Below are 15,043 nucleotides of genomic sequence, written 5' to 3' on the forward strand. Positions count from 1 at the left end.
ATAGATAACATTACAGTTATTTGTGTTAATTGAATAGAGTTCAGATTTTTATGTTGGAAGGTATTAATTCTAGCCTTAATGGTGTAAAGCTTTGCATACAACTTAACATCATTTAGTTCTTTTATATATAACATTAGACGTTGGGGGCACCTGGGTGGCACATTGGATGATGGAGCAGCTGACTTTGGCTCAGGTCATGATCTCACGGTTCGTGAGTTTGAGCCCTGCGTCGGGCTTGCTGCTTTCAGCCTGTCAGCACAGAGCCCGATTTGGATTCTCTGTACCCCTCCCTCTCCCTGCCCCTCCCCAGCTCATTCACTCTTTCTCTCTCTCTCAAAAAATAAATAAAACATTAAAAAAAAAGATATAACACCAGACGTGTAGATAAGTAATAAATTTTTAATGTACCAGCTATTCCTCCAGATTGCCCATATTTTAGGTGATGCATGGTAAAATTAGTATAACTTCTCCCAAGTTATTTGTAAGCTGTGAACTATTACTTAGGAGTGAGCAGTGACATCTGAGGGAGGCCTTTACAAGCATTCTTATTGAAAACTGCATATGTGATGTTTTTCTAGGTGTTATACATTCATGTGTCTCATCTGTAAACTGTCTGTAACACAATTTCTGGTATATGATAATATATTATCTCTTACTCGTTTTAAATTGCTTTTGGTTTTTGTTAGTAACTTTTACCTTTAAACTGTAATGTATAGGAAGGCATGAATTGTCCAGTTTTTAAAATAATCTCCAAAATTCTGAACATGATACTTATTACATTGAATCAGGTATGATTTTTCTTCAGAATTTTTGTTTTATTTTGAAGGGTAGCTACTGCACAGCTAGTATTTGGAAATGCTAAAAGAAATAGACACAATTCTCTAAAAGTCTCTAAGATTCTAAATTAATATTCATATTGTTTTAATTTATTCTTGAGTGCCTCATTTGGGACACTAACCATTAAATTCAGAATTAGCATAGACATGCATAGTACCAACATTATGAGTTACAGACTATTGAAGGTTTTATGAACCTTCATAGCTGTAGAACAAGATATTTCTTACGACATTATAGTATCCTTTGATAAGCTTTAGAGTCTTTACTAACTAAAAATGTGAACAATCATTCTGTAATTGAAACTATCCAAAATACTGGGAAGATTTCATTAACTAAGAGTTTATCTTATATTTTCTTAGCTGTAAAGCATATTTGGTTTTAAACACAGACAACCTTGTTTCATAGGGACATGATTTCTTTCATACACATACATACACAGCCTACTACATAAAAAGCAATTACAATTTACTAGCAACATAAAACCCTGTCTGTAGCTTTAAAAAAAGTCAACTATTTAAATTCATTAACTTAGAATGTGTTTCTTTACGCATGAGAATTAACTTCTCTCTGTATTTTTTGACAGGAAGAAGCACTGCATGGGTTTCGAGTGAGTGATTACTTTGAATACATGGAGATTTTGGAACAAAACTACCGACCAGTGGTGCTGAGGGACATGCGCAATGTTAGAGTGCAGAGCACATAGATGGTGGCAAAGACAGTTGAATGCCACGTTTTATTTCTGTTTAAAGGAAACAATCGTTTTCTGTGTCTATGACAGCATATGCTTTGTGAATATGTATATTGTGAATCAATGCTGAGACTTTTTGAATATAATAATATATTCAAGTAGATATAGCTCAGTTTGTCACATGAAGTAAATTCTTTTTTGTAAGTTTTTTGTTTTGCAAGGTGATTTTAGAGTCAGATCTAATTTACTTCTAGTTCTTTGTATTTAAAAGCTAGTCCCAACCTACATCTCTTCCTTCACCAGAAGATTAAAATATTTTTTCCAATGAGTTTTAAATGAAGTGGCAATATTATAAATAATTGTTTGACTAGCCAGAGAGAGTCCATAGAAACAAGGAAGACAGTTGTTTTCTTGATATCTTGTCTTCACATATAAAGGAAAAATAGACAAAGCCACAACTATTTATTTAACATGTGGGGGAAATAAATGATATTAATCATGGCAAATGCTAAGAAAACTATTGTCCTCAGACATAATTGTGTTTTTGGGAATTGCTTGTGATACCTATATCAAGTTATAATTTTTCATGTGAGATGTCTCTACATGGTTCATTTAAAAGATAGATTGGTTATTTCATACTGATAAGCATTTGTTACGCATTTTTTTAGTGATAAATTTTATTTGTACTGAACATAACATTAAGGAGAATAATTTCTAAATTATTTTCAATGACTAACACGATGTTTTATTTAAATGGAAGGCTTTGCTCCAATGAGATTATTAATACAATATGGAAAGGTCTATTTTCCTCTAATTGTCACATTTATTATATGAAAGAATACACAAAAGTATTTTTCAGTTAGCGATTTTAACAAGTTTTTTTAAAATTATAGGTAGTAGTCATTTTGTTTGCATTGGTTATATTTAAATATAAATCAACCATTAAGACTATTCTCAAGCTTTTTTTTTTAAACCGAAAATGGCTCATCCACAAATCATTTTTCCTTTTGTATCATGAAACAACCGGCACTGTACAGTTTTCAGTTTTATGATATTTAGGATATTGCATTATCAACCTTCCAGAACTAGTTTTTATGCTGTAAATGCTAACAATAGCTGCTCAGTAATGGTGTTCCTAAAGGGCATTGAAAAAGTTGAGAAAAGAAAATTGAACAAGTTAACTTGACATATTACTCCCTTTAGCTGTGGTTGATAGGAGTTAAGTAAGAGAGTTCTAGGTTACCCAAAATACCAAGCTTTGTCTGCTTTCAAAGTTAATTTTGAGAAACTGTTTCACAGAATGTTTATGGTTTCATTTCTACCCACTCTGTTCCTGAGTTACTGTTACTGATACTAAGAAATTGCAGCTTTATTTCTTTTTTAAAAAATTCTTACATGGTAATTAGAAATACAAATGGAGAAGGAATTATGACTTAGTTGTATAATATTCATTGGTGATTTTGATTGGAAACTGAAGATCTTGATAATTACAGTTACATTTTAGAAAGGTGAACTCAGTTCCAACTGGAAAACTTTTGTTTTCATTTGTTAAAGAAATGTCTTATGAACAATGACCTACCAATTCAGTGAAATAAAATGTAAAATATGTTAGTATGTGTAGCTACCATTGTAAATTATTTTTGTACCTATTAGTTTAACAATATTCTTTAGAATAGAAATAAATACTGCCCTGCCTTGTCCCTTTTTAATTATTTAAAGTATAAGTCCTTAGGACAAACTTTATTTCTCCTTTGTGAACAGGTACCTTGTACACTTACAAGATTCATATTAAGAAACTATATTTTATCATACAATGAAAACAAATTTGTGAAAAATGTAAGTGTTCATATATAAATCTTTGAATATCTGTTTCCAACATTTCATCTCTGTAGTTATGCCTCCTTATGATACACAGGCTTCTGAGGAATCTGTGATGGTAAAATAAATCTCAGAAATTAATCTAAACAAAATTCTACCCAAATTTGTGATTATTAAATTGTGGGTTCTAGTTTGATTTTCCAGTTCCAAGATATTAAAGAAATTCCTTCGGTTATTCATTGAATACACATGTTGAGGGTTGCGAGTATAATGAAATATTTTTAATTTTTTTTTTAACATTTGTTTTTGAGAGAGAGAGAGAGAGACCGTGAGCGGGGAAGCAGCAAAGGGACAAGGAGAAACAGAATCTGAAGCAGGCCCTAGGCTCCAAGCTGTCAGCACAGAGCCCAACTCAGGGCTCAAGCTCAAGAAGCATGAGATCAAGACTTGAGCCGAAGTCAGATGCTTAACTGATTGAGACACCCAGGTGCCCCAATGAAATATTTTTAATATTCAGGATAGGATAAATGAACTAACAGCACCTCTACTCAGAGTCCACAGTCTTTATGGAGAGATGAATAATTTTAAGCTGAAAATGCACTTTTAAAGATAAGTAAGAAATGACCTCTGGATTTGGTGACTTTGATAAGCAGTTTTGATGGAGTAGTGAGGTTTGTTTGGAGTGGGTTTAAATGATGCTGAGAGGAAAGACTGGAGACTGGTCCTTCCAGGAGCACTGCTGAGCAGGGAAAGAGAATATGGAGGAGGCCGGGGGGTCAAAAGACTTTTTTAAGATGGGAAATGGAAGCATTTTTATATGTGGGTGGAAATGATGCAGTAGAAAAAGAAAAACATGCTGAATTTCTCATAGGAATAAAAACTGCAACAGCCATTTGGAAGTTTGGGGGTTTTGTTTTCTTTTTCTTTTTTAAATGAAGTTAAGCACACACTTAACTATGTGACTCAGCAATATTCCTTTTCGGTATTCCTCCAAAGAAAAGGTGTGTCCATACAAAGGCATGCATGAATAATATAGCTTTTATTCATCATAGTCCCAAACTGGAAACAACTCAGACCTCCACTGGTGAATAAAGTATAGTTCATTCCATAAAATGGAACACAACTCAGCCTTGAAGAGTATCCACCTACTGATGCACACGAAAGGTTACATGTAGGATTCCATGTGTATGAAATGGTAGAAAAGGCATCTCTATAGTGACAGGATGTTAGTGGTTTCCAGAGGCCCAGGGCTGGGGGTGGGTAGGAAGAAAGGGGATTTTCTGCATAGAGCAGAGGGGCCTCTATGTCATGATTGTAGTAATAGCTACATGACTATATTTTTAAAGTACTTTGAAATTTATGAATTTTATTATAAATTTCATGTCAATAAATCTGTTTTTCAAAAGATAAATACTGCAGGGGTGCCTGGGTGGCTCCATCGGTTAAGCGTCCGGCTTCGGCTCAAGTCATGATTTCACAGTCTGTGAGTTAGAGCCCCGTGTCGGGCTCTGTGCTGACAGCTCAGAGCCTGGAGTATGCTTCAGATTCTGTCTCCCTCTCTCTGCCCGTCCCCTGCTGTCTCTCTCTCAAAAATAAATAAACATTAAAAAAAATACTGCAAAGAGAAATTGACAAATCATTTTAATGGAAGAGTTTCAACATTAGCAACTATAGGTTACTTGTGGATGCCTTAAACAAGCTGAGGAAGATCCTTTCTATTCCTATTTTACTGAGAGTTACAGGAATAGAATTTCTGTTAGAAAATAATTTTATCAAATATTTTATATGAAAGTAATCTTTGAGTTTCCCCCTTTTTTGGTCTGTTGATATGGTAACTTGTCAATATTTTCTAATGTTAAACCAACCTTGCATTCCTAAGATCAACTCTACTTGGTCATAATATTTTATCATTTTTATGTATTGTCAGATTTGATTTGCCAAAATTTTATTAGGAATTTTTATGTCTGTGTTCTTAAGGGACATTGGTCTATAGTTTTTGTCTTCTGATTTTGCTATCATCGTAATACTAGCTTCATAAAATGAGAAGTGTTCATCTATTTTCTAGTAGCTTGTATATAGACGATATTATATTTTCTCCTTCAGTGTTTGGTAGAACTTCCCAGGGAAGCCTAAAATTTTCTTTGTGATAGGAGTTTTTACAAAATGTTTAATTTCTCTAATAGGTACATAGCTCTTCAAAATATCTATTCTTTTTAAATGTTTATTTATTTTGAGAGAGAGAGAACATGTGCATGAGCAGGTGAGGAGCAGAGAAAGAGGGAGAGAGAGAATCCCAAGCAGGCTCTGCACTGTCAGCACATGTGCAGCACATCTGAGCATGTGACCCTAGGATCATGACATGAGCCAAAATCAAGAGTTGGAAACTCAACCGGCTGAGCCACCCAGACGCCCCTACATCACTTTGTCTTTAGTATAAGAACCTTACTACAATCAATAAACCACAAAACTTTACTAAGTCACTCTAATCCAAAGCATTCCTCTTAAATTATAAAAGATTTCTTAACCATCCTCTTGTAAATAATTACATAGTCTTACATGCTATTTCTTATTATTTTGAATTGTTTATTTTAACTCTGATTATTTAATGCCAGCATATCATTCAACAAATGTATCAGTAGTAAACACTTTTGTTTGGCAATGTCATCTCCCCAAAATTAAGTTTGTTTCAAAAAGGGGCAAAGGTTAATTCTTCTCTCTCAGAAATTCTGGCCTAGTGCTAGGCACAAGAGCAGAATATCAGATTATTTGCTGAATGAAATATCATAGTTGTTTTGAATTATCACAGTGATACAGAAGGAACATATTTTGAAACCTTAGACAACATTTCCCCCTCAGCTCTTTTAATAGGTAAAGCAAGGAGGAAATAACATATTCTTGGTACAAATATTTTTTCTACTTACTGTTTGCTATGGAATGTATTTTTAATGAAAATAATAGTTTACTAAATTCTATTTAGCAATGATTATAACTAAAATGTGTAAGTTTTCCTTCTGTGTGTGTGTGAATGCATGTGTGAGTGTATCATTGCATACTGGTATTATTTTGGCTATAATATGCATCTGATAGGCTTGTGTGACATAGTCTAGAAATCTAACCATTATTTGGAAATATCTTTTTTAAATATACCATGTATGCTTTTATTTATAAAAACTGACAGGTAAATTTGGTGTTTGGATCTGTATAGTCTGTCTTTCTAAAAACCATCAGATAGTCATATGTCCTAAATGATGTAGTTATGATGGCAGAAGACTTGAACATCTTATATGTCAGGATGTCTCCTAGCACAATGATGCTGAATATTTCTAAATTATTCTTGTTAAAACTGTCCTCACTATTTCTTTATTATATATGATGGTTTAGACATGGGCCAAAAAACTATACCCTCTTTCTGTTAAAGTTTTACTGGAACACTGCTCATTTTTTTTGTGTATTGTCTATTGCTTTTTTACAGTGGTAGAGTTGAATAGCTGTGACAGTATGTGTGGTCCACAAAACTTAAAATATTTATTATCTAGCCCTTTATAGGAAATTTTTGCCAACTCTGGCTTAGAGTACTAATTACATATATGAGTCCAAATCCACTTTGGAGTAAACTCTCTAGATATACAGAAGATGCTAGAGGACATCTAATCCAAAACCTTTAATTCACCAATGAAGCTATGACTCAAAGTAGAGAGGGGATCCCTAGATCATATAGAGGAGAAATATAATGCAGTGGATAAAATTGAGAACTCAGCAGGCACACTGTCTGAATTTAGATCCTGGCTCTGTTATCAAGTTATTTAATTCCTCTGTACTTCACTTTACTTCTTGGTAAAATGAGCATAATAGTAGTAGCTATGTCATAGGATTATGATCTAATGCATGTTTTTAACAACTCCTTAGCAAGACTTCAATAAATTATAGCTATTAGTATTTGTTCTTGTTAGGCTAACTGGTGATTGCATAGCATGGAACCTAGCCATTGTGACTTCCAAATTCAGACCTCTTTCAACTGCATTATTCATTCATTCATTCATTCATTCATTTATTCAGTCACTCAGTATATCTTTATTAAATTCCTACTGTGGATCAGACACTCAGGTGTGGTTATAATTTCTCTTTGATTCAGACTTTTCCAAGAGTAACAGATTATATTTTCCTATTTTATGGTTTCCTTACTGGTTATAAAATTATAGAAAAATACTGTACAATCCAATATTAGACATATTTTTGTAGTTGATTCAGTTTCCTCATTTTTCCTTCCTGTTTTGACAGGTGAACTTTTTCATACTTTAGATTTTGTGATATAGACAGATCAATGTATAATAGGTTAGCAATATATTTTTGAATTGTTTTACATTCTCGAGTGATAAATAAAAGGTTCTATGTGACAAAATTTTACCAATATGTTCTTTGTAGCAAAACTGACTTACCTGTTTTTTTCAGTAGAATATTAAGAGTTATTACTTAAGTAAATACATTGGCACCTACTTATCTAATGAGTTTAAACAGGGTCAGGGCAGTTAGCCTCACATAAACCTTGCATTTTCAGCACTAGCAATATTTTAGCCTTTAAAATCAGTTAACTTCCTTGGCATGTTTCCCGCTCCATATTCTACTGTTGGCAATAGGCCACCATGAATTGCTAAGCACCATGGAAATAATTGGACTGTCATGTTTGCTAATAGAGTGCATTTGAGATACATTGGGGGAGACAGTTATTAAAATGTTGGCTGTTAAAATCTTATCTAATCCAGGGTTTAGATGGCTTTGATCTGCTATGAGAATAAGTATCATTTGTTCTTTGTTAAATAACACATTTATATTTAGCCTTTTCTTAAAATGCTAAAGTTCATCTTTTTAAAAGCATCTCTAAAATCCCTTCTCTCACAACATCAAATATAATTAACTACAGTTTCATTAGAAATCATCAGATAATGGAAATCAAAATGCTTTGCTTTTTTGGTTAAATGATCTCCATGTTATGTCAACATAACTGCCTACATTTTCTTTTAACTTTCGTAAGAGCATATTTTTCAAATTAATATTTTGCTTACTATCATGAAATTATTTTGGCCTGAAAAAAGTATTAGAATGGATTATGGGCACAGCAGAGACTGGTTAATGTTCAACAATGTTTCCTCTTCCTTGGCTAAGTATATTGCAGGGCATTTAATCAGCTTAACTAATGATAAGTGAGCAGGCCAAGGCATAAAGTAGTAGATGTGCCTTACCAATGAGCTTTCTGTTCTCTTTCCTGGTGTCCCTGGAGCCTGGATGCTTGAATTTGTGAAAAGCAAAACCTCCCTACCAACCCACATTGGACTGTGAGCTGAGGAAGAAATCAGTCTTGCATTACATGACTGAAATCATGTGGCTGCTTATATATAGCATTAAGTACCCTGTGAAGTTTTCCCATTTCTGTCCCCCTTTCTGAATAATTTTTGATGTGCCTCGATAGGCATGTTCCTAATTTCATAGTATTTTATTAGATCTCATATTGAGAATCTAAGTATATTGTCTAGCACTAATTCAATTAAGAGATTTTATCATGCACTTAATTGATATGTTTAGCAATTAGTAACACTGTTGGACACAATAGGTATCATTTGACTAGCAGATATGTGTACTATCAAGGAAAGCTTGTTTCTCTAGATGAAGACCGGGACATCTGAAGATACCCATTAGGGTACCAATCTCATCAGTGAGCTCAAATTTGGTCACAGTTATATATTTTGTATATTATTCTATATGATAATTTTTAGCATATATAACCTAATTCTACCTTAAATTTTGACACTTAGAGTGATCTGTACATTGGAAAGTATTCCCAAGCTATTGTATACAATAAACATAAAACCTGCTGACTAGAAAATTAATAGAAATGAGCAAAGGCACTTGAATGTTCAAGTTGAAAGGAAGACAACACTAATACACACATAGGTAAGATAAGATTAGATTAAATTTCTGGCTTATTTAGCCAAGGATGTAAAATATTAGCAGAAGCAAAGAGGCCATTTTGAACAGGAGCAGATGGCTGCTTATTTAGCATTAGGTGCAAGGTTCTCCTGGCCCCTAAGTCAATAACAAGGGAAGCTTATCTTCCAGGGAATCTGCAGTGTGGTGTATGATTCAAAAAAAGATCAATTTTTATTTGTTACCAGTATTTTATTCTTGAAACTCATCATTCAGAAAGAGCATGCTCAAACTATTCATGTTCCCCTGGTTAAAGAAATGTTTACAGACTTTGGTTCTGCTGGTCCTTGACCAAATGTTCATCTTAAGGCTACATCCCCACCTTGAGGAAGAAAGGTGAATCAAGGCTCAGACACTTGAGCAGTATCTCAGCCTTGGCTCATTAGAATTTCAGAAACCCCAATTCTCTTGAAAGAGCTAAGTGCAGAAAACAAAAACAAAACAAACAAACAGAAAACAAACATAGAGGAAATAGAAGTCACTGAGTAGAGTTCTAGCTGCGTACACAGAATACACCTAATATCATTGAAAGAATAACTCCAAGGAAAACTATCAAAAATACTGTCTACTTTTATATAGTGATTATTGTTTATAAAGTACTTGTATGCACATTTCATCTTTGCAACAACTGTACCACTCAAATATAATCTCTTAACATCTATATATATATAGATATATATATAATTTATCAATTATATATATAATTCATAAATATCAATATTTAAACTCAAACATGCACATAGAAATCATATTTATTTGCCTAACATATATATATATGATCACTTGATAGTGAAAAAAATTTTAAGCTGGTACCAAGTATTTAAGAGTCTATTCTGTTAAGACACCAAATATGAGAATTTCTACCCTCAAAGAGCTTATGATAGAGTGATAAAACTTATACAAGAAAAGATGAGCATACAAGTACATATTTTGTAAACCGTGAACAGTTTTGAGAGCAATTGTGATAGTAAAATTCAGAGGAAGGACATACTACCTTGAGCTGAGTGACCATAGAGAAAGCAGGATTTTCATCCAGAACAATAGGAATAAAGCAAAACAGCAGCAGGAGCAGCAAAGGACATATTGAGAATAGCCTGAGCAGACTACGACTATAAGAAGCAATGAATGAGGGGCCCTGGGTGGCTTAGTCAGTTAGTGTCTGACTCTTGATTCGGCTCAGGTCAGGATCTCACGGTTCATGAGTTCAAGCCCCGTGCTGTCAGCACAGAGCCTTCTTGGGATTCTGCTTCTCCCTCTTTCTCTGCCCCTCCCCTGCTCATGCATGCGCTCTCTCTCTAAATAAATAAATAAATATTAATAAGAAGCAATGAAGGAGTCTTATAAAACCTTGTGGCTAGCGTGGAGGTTTTGTTTAAGGGAAAATACTGGAAGATAAACTTGACTGGCCAAACAACTCACATTTTCTCCTGCAGGTTATGAGTAATACTGAAGAATTTCAACAGAAGAGGAACATGATCTACTAATTAATCTTGAAACTTAAGACAAATATCTTTGAATATTCTGGTAACTAATTTAAGTCTAACTTGCTTTATTTCAAATTCTCTTTAAAGACTTTAAAGAATTTCTAGCTTAGCAATCACCTTTTATTCAACAAATTTTATTAAATATATTAATACATTATGCCTGAAATGCTATGCTGAAAACAATTTCTTTAAAATCATATTTTTCTATTCTTTCTTCTATAATTTACCATATATCTTATAGTTATTTACCAATTGGTACTATCTCTAGAACATTTTAAGCTGTGATTTATGCTAATAATGGGCATCCTTGAAAATGACTTAGAGTAGGATTTTTTTAATTTCTCCTTAAATGGTATTTGAAATGCAATTCTACAAGAGACGTGAAGGTGAAGAGGTTTGCATTCAGAATAAAAGGACAAATAAAACCTTCAGCAACTCTAAAACAAGAATCTATTCAAGAGAGAATGAACACTGCTAAATTTTTCTAATGAAGTAATTATTTCAAGCTGTGTTTCTTAAGGAATATTAAGTAATTAAGTTTATGAGTCCTTAATGAGAGGAAAGCTAAAATAAAGCACTGTACAGAATCCTCTTGACTGTGATAACACAGCCATAGAAAGCAGATGAAAGGATATAACCTTGAAAGTCTACCATCCATACTGTTGTATTTTTTTTTTTACTTTATTTATGTTGATTTTTTTTAATATAATTAATTGCCAAATTAGCTAACATACATTGTATACAGTGTGCCCTTGGTTTCAGGGGTAGATTCCCATGATTCATCGCTTCTATACAACACCCAGTGCTCATCCCAACAAGTGCCCTCCTCAGTGCCCATCACCCATCCCCCCCCCCCACCATCATCCACCATTAACCCTCAGTTCTCTGTGTTTAAGAGTCTCTTATGGGTTTGCCTCCCTCTCTGTTTGAAACTATTTTTTCCCCTTCCCTTCCCCCCGGTCTTCTTTTAAGTTTCTCAAGTTCCGCAGATGAATGAAAACATATGATACTTGTCTTTCTCTGACTTATTTCACTTAGCATAATACCCTCCAATTCCACCCACATTGTTGCAAATGACAGGATTTCATTATTTCTCATTGCTGAGTAGTATTCCTTGTATATATAAACCACATCTTCTTTATCCATTCATCAGTTGATGGACATTTGGGCTCTTTTCATGATTTGGTTATTGAAAGCACTGCTAGAAACGCTGGGGTACATGTGCCCCTATGAATCAGCATTCCTGAATCCTTTGGATGAATTCCTTGTAATGTTGTTGCTGGGTTGTAGGGTAGTTCTAGTTTTAATTTTTTGAGGAAAGTCCACAGTGTTTTCCAGAGTGGCTGTACCAGTTTGCATTCCCACCAACAGTGCAAGAGGTTTCACGTTTCTCCACTTCCTCACCAACATCTGTTGTTTCCTGAGTTGTTAATTCTAGCCACTCTGACCAGAGTGAGGTGGTATCTCAGTGTGGTTTTGATTTGTATTTCCCTGATGATGAGTGATGTTGAGCATCTTTTCATGTGTCTGTTAGCCATCTGGATGTCTTCTTTGGAAAAACATCTGTTCATATCTTCTGCCCATTTGTCACTGGATTATTTGTTTTTCAGGTGTTGAGTTTGGCAAGTCCTTTATAGGTTTTGGATGCTAACAATTTGTCATTTGCAAATATCTTCTCCCATTCCTTTGGTTGCCTGTTGGTTTGGTTGATTGTTTCCTTTGCAGTGCGGAAGGTTTTTATCTTGATGAGGTCCCAAGAGTTCATTTTTGCTTTTATTTCACTTGCCTTCAAAGACGTGTTGAGTAAGAAGTTGCTGTAGCTGAGGTCAAAGAGGTTGTTGCCTGTTTTCTCCTCTAGAGTATTGATGGTTTCCTGTCTCACATTTAGGTCTTTCCTCCATTCTGAGTTTATTTTTGTGTATGGTATAAAAAAGTGGTCCAGTTCCATTTTCTGCATGTTGCGGTCCAGTTCTTCCAGCACCATTTGCTAAAGAGTCTTTTTTTCCTTTGGGTACTCTTTTCCTGCTTTTGTGAAAGATTAATTGGCCATACATTTGGGGTCCAATTCTGGGTTCTCTATTCTTTTCCATTGGTCTGTAGTCTGTTTTTGTGCCAATACCATACTGTCTTGATGATTATAGCTTTGTAGTAGAGGCTAAAGTCCGGGATAGTGATGCCTCCCACTTTGGTTTTCTTTTTCAACATTACTTTGGCTATTTGGGGTCTTTTGTGGTTCCATATACATTTTAGGATTGTTTGTTCTAGCTTTTATTTAAATTCCATTGTTTTCACTTGTGAGGGGATCTTGACAATGGGTTTAATGCTGCTTTTAAAGGCTGTATGGACATTGGCCCTGGGAAAGCTGTTGCTTAGGAAGTGTGTTATAGTATCGCTTCTCCATCATTTGCCCATTTCCTTAGGGAACCAACTGCTTTGATCCTTTCTGATACCCCTGTTCTATATTCTACAGTGTAGAGCTTTACCTAACTTTAATCTCTTTCAAATTTAATCATATTACATGGTGCAGTCAAGAACACTGGGACAGAATTGTTAATAGTGTATATTTCAGTCTCAGTACCATGAATGACTAACCATGTCATCGTAGCATCTGAATGTTTGTGGGTCTCATTTCTTCTGGTGTAAAATAAAAGTACTAACCAACTAAATTCTTGGGATCATCGTAGTCTAAGCTTTGGTTCTAATATTTTGTGCCATGTTACTGAAGCTTAATTCAGATGATCTCCTACCCATATCCACTGCCATGTTAAAAAACAAAACTTATTAAATGTGATTATAAATCAGCAAGGGCTATGGCCATACAAGGCACTAAATATGAATTGCCTTTGTGTTTCTCATTAAAAGGACTCTTGGTGAGAATTATAAGTAATGTGAAATATTGATGGAGATGATATGTTTATTGTGTTGTCAGTGGAAACTTAAACTACTGTATAAACAGACATATACCTTTCAGTATAAATAAAACATTCTTTTAAGATAGTTTGTGAGAATACAATAGTTTTGACCTACTTTTTCCTACAGATATATCACTGAAACAAGTCTGAACTATTTTTGAATCTGGCCTATAATCATAATTATTCAGTATTTAGTATGTATTCAACACTTCAAAAATGATAACCAGGTATTAATTGAGAAAGACTGTCTTAAAACAGTTTGCCTTTGAATATGGACAACAGTGAAAAACTGCTGCCTATTCAAATTCCTTATACTGAGAATCCATTATGACTGAGATATTATTATGTAGCTTCATTTTATCTTATTCCTATTCTCTTTAATTTCAGTTTAAACAAAATCCCTAATCAACAGTGAAACTATTTTTAGCACAGAGAGGGAGGAGAGCTAATTCTTTACTTGAACACTGCAAAAGCAAGAATTGAAACCATTACAGTAACCTTGTCAGTAAATTGAGTTTTAAGGGTATTAAGTATCCAGGAAAATAGTAGGAAAGGCCATCTGTTTAGGTTTCTTTGTTGTTTTTAATTTGATGGCAACATTGCTAGTGCAGATAAGGTTGGAAAATTGAGAAACTATAGTGCTTGGGTTCATAAAAAATTGTATTGAACAGTGTTTAATGAAAAGCAATATTAGTTATCAACAATAATTCATCCTTTTAAAGTATCGAACATTTGAAATTTATTAGGATAGAAATTTAAAATTTTATATTTTAAAAGAAGTCAGACCTTCTAGAGCAATACTTTTATGTGTAGTTGGCAGAGAAACAGTGTTTGAAAGCACTCTGGCAAGATCTATTAAAATTAAAAATCCATATACCTTAAGACCCAGCAATCCTTCTCTTATGAGGTAACTACCACAGAAATAAAGGCACCCATATGAAAGATATTGGTTTGAGGATATTTATGTAGCATTGTTTTTAATGATGAAAAACTGGAAACAATACAGATGCCCATCTATAACAAAAGGGGTGACTAAATCATGATACCTCCACATATGTGCCATTAAAGCCAATGACTTAGAGCTCTATCAGCTAACCTGAAGGATTTTCATGAAGTACTTTTGAATGCAAAAAACAAGATACACAAAAATATGTGTATGAGACTATTTTTTTTTGTTAAACAAAATGTGTGTGTGTGTGTGTGCGCACGCGCATGTGTGTGTATAAACTGTTACAGAAGCCCAAAGAAAAATATAGTGAGATAGAAATGAGATTGTTAGTATGAATGCTGTGGAGGGTGCAGGGATACTGATGTGTATGGGAAAA

At 34.0% G+C, this 15,043-nt stretch overlaps 1 protein-coding gene across 5 annotated transcripts in view; it reads left to right on the top strand.

Annotated features, from left to right (window-relative positions):
• TBC1D32 (TBC1 domain family member 32) overlaps positions 1 to 9,768 on the top strand; it is a 206,004-nt gene extending 196,236 nt beyond the window's left edge. For all 5 annotated transcript variants that reach the window (XM_015068263.3, XM_027056995.2, XM_053222325.1 and 2 more), the window contains one exon: positions 1,421 to 9,768. In XM_015068263.3, the coding sequence (XP_014923749.1) occupies positions 1,421 to 1,540 (120 nt within the window). In that variant the 3' untranslated portion in view covers positions 1,541 to 9,768. The remainder of the gene's footprint in view (positions 1 to 1,420) is intronic.
• Positions 9,769 to 15,043: the final 5,275 nt, after the last annotated feature.

Source organism: Acinonyx jubatus, chromosome B2, assembly GCF_027475565.1.
Source record: "Acinonyx jubatus isolate Ajub_Pintada_27869175 chromosome B2, VMU_Ajub_asm_v1.0, whole genome shotgun sequence".
NCBI lineage: Eukaryota > Metazoa > Chordata > Mammalia > Carnivora > Felidae > Acinonyx > Acinonyx jubatus.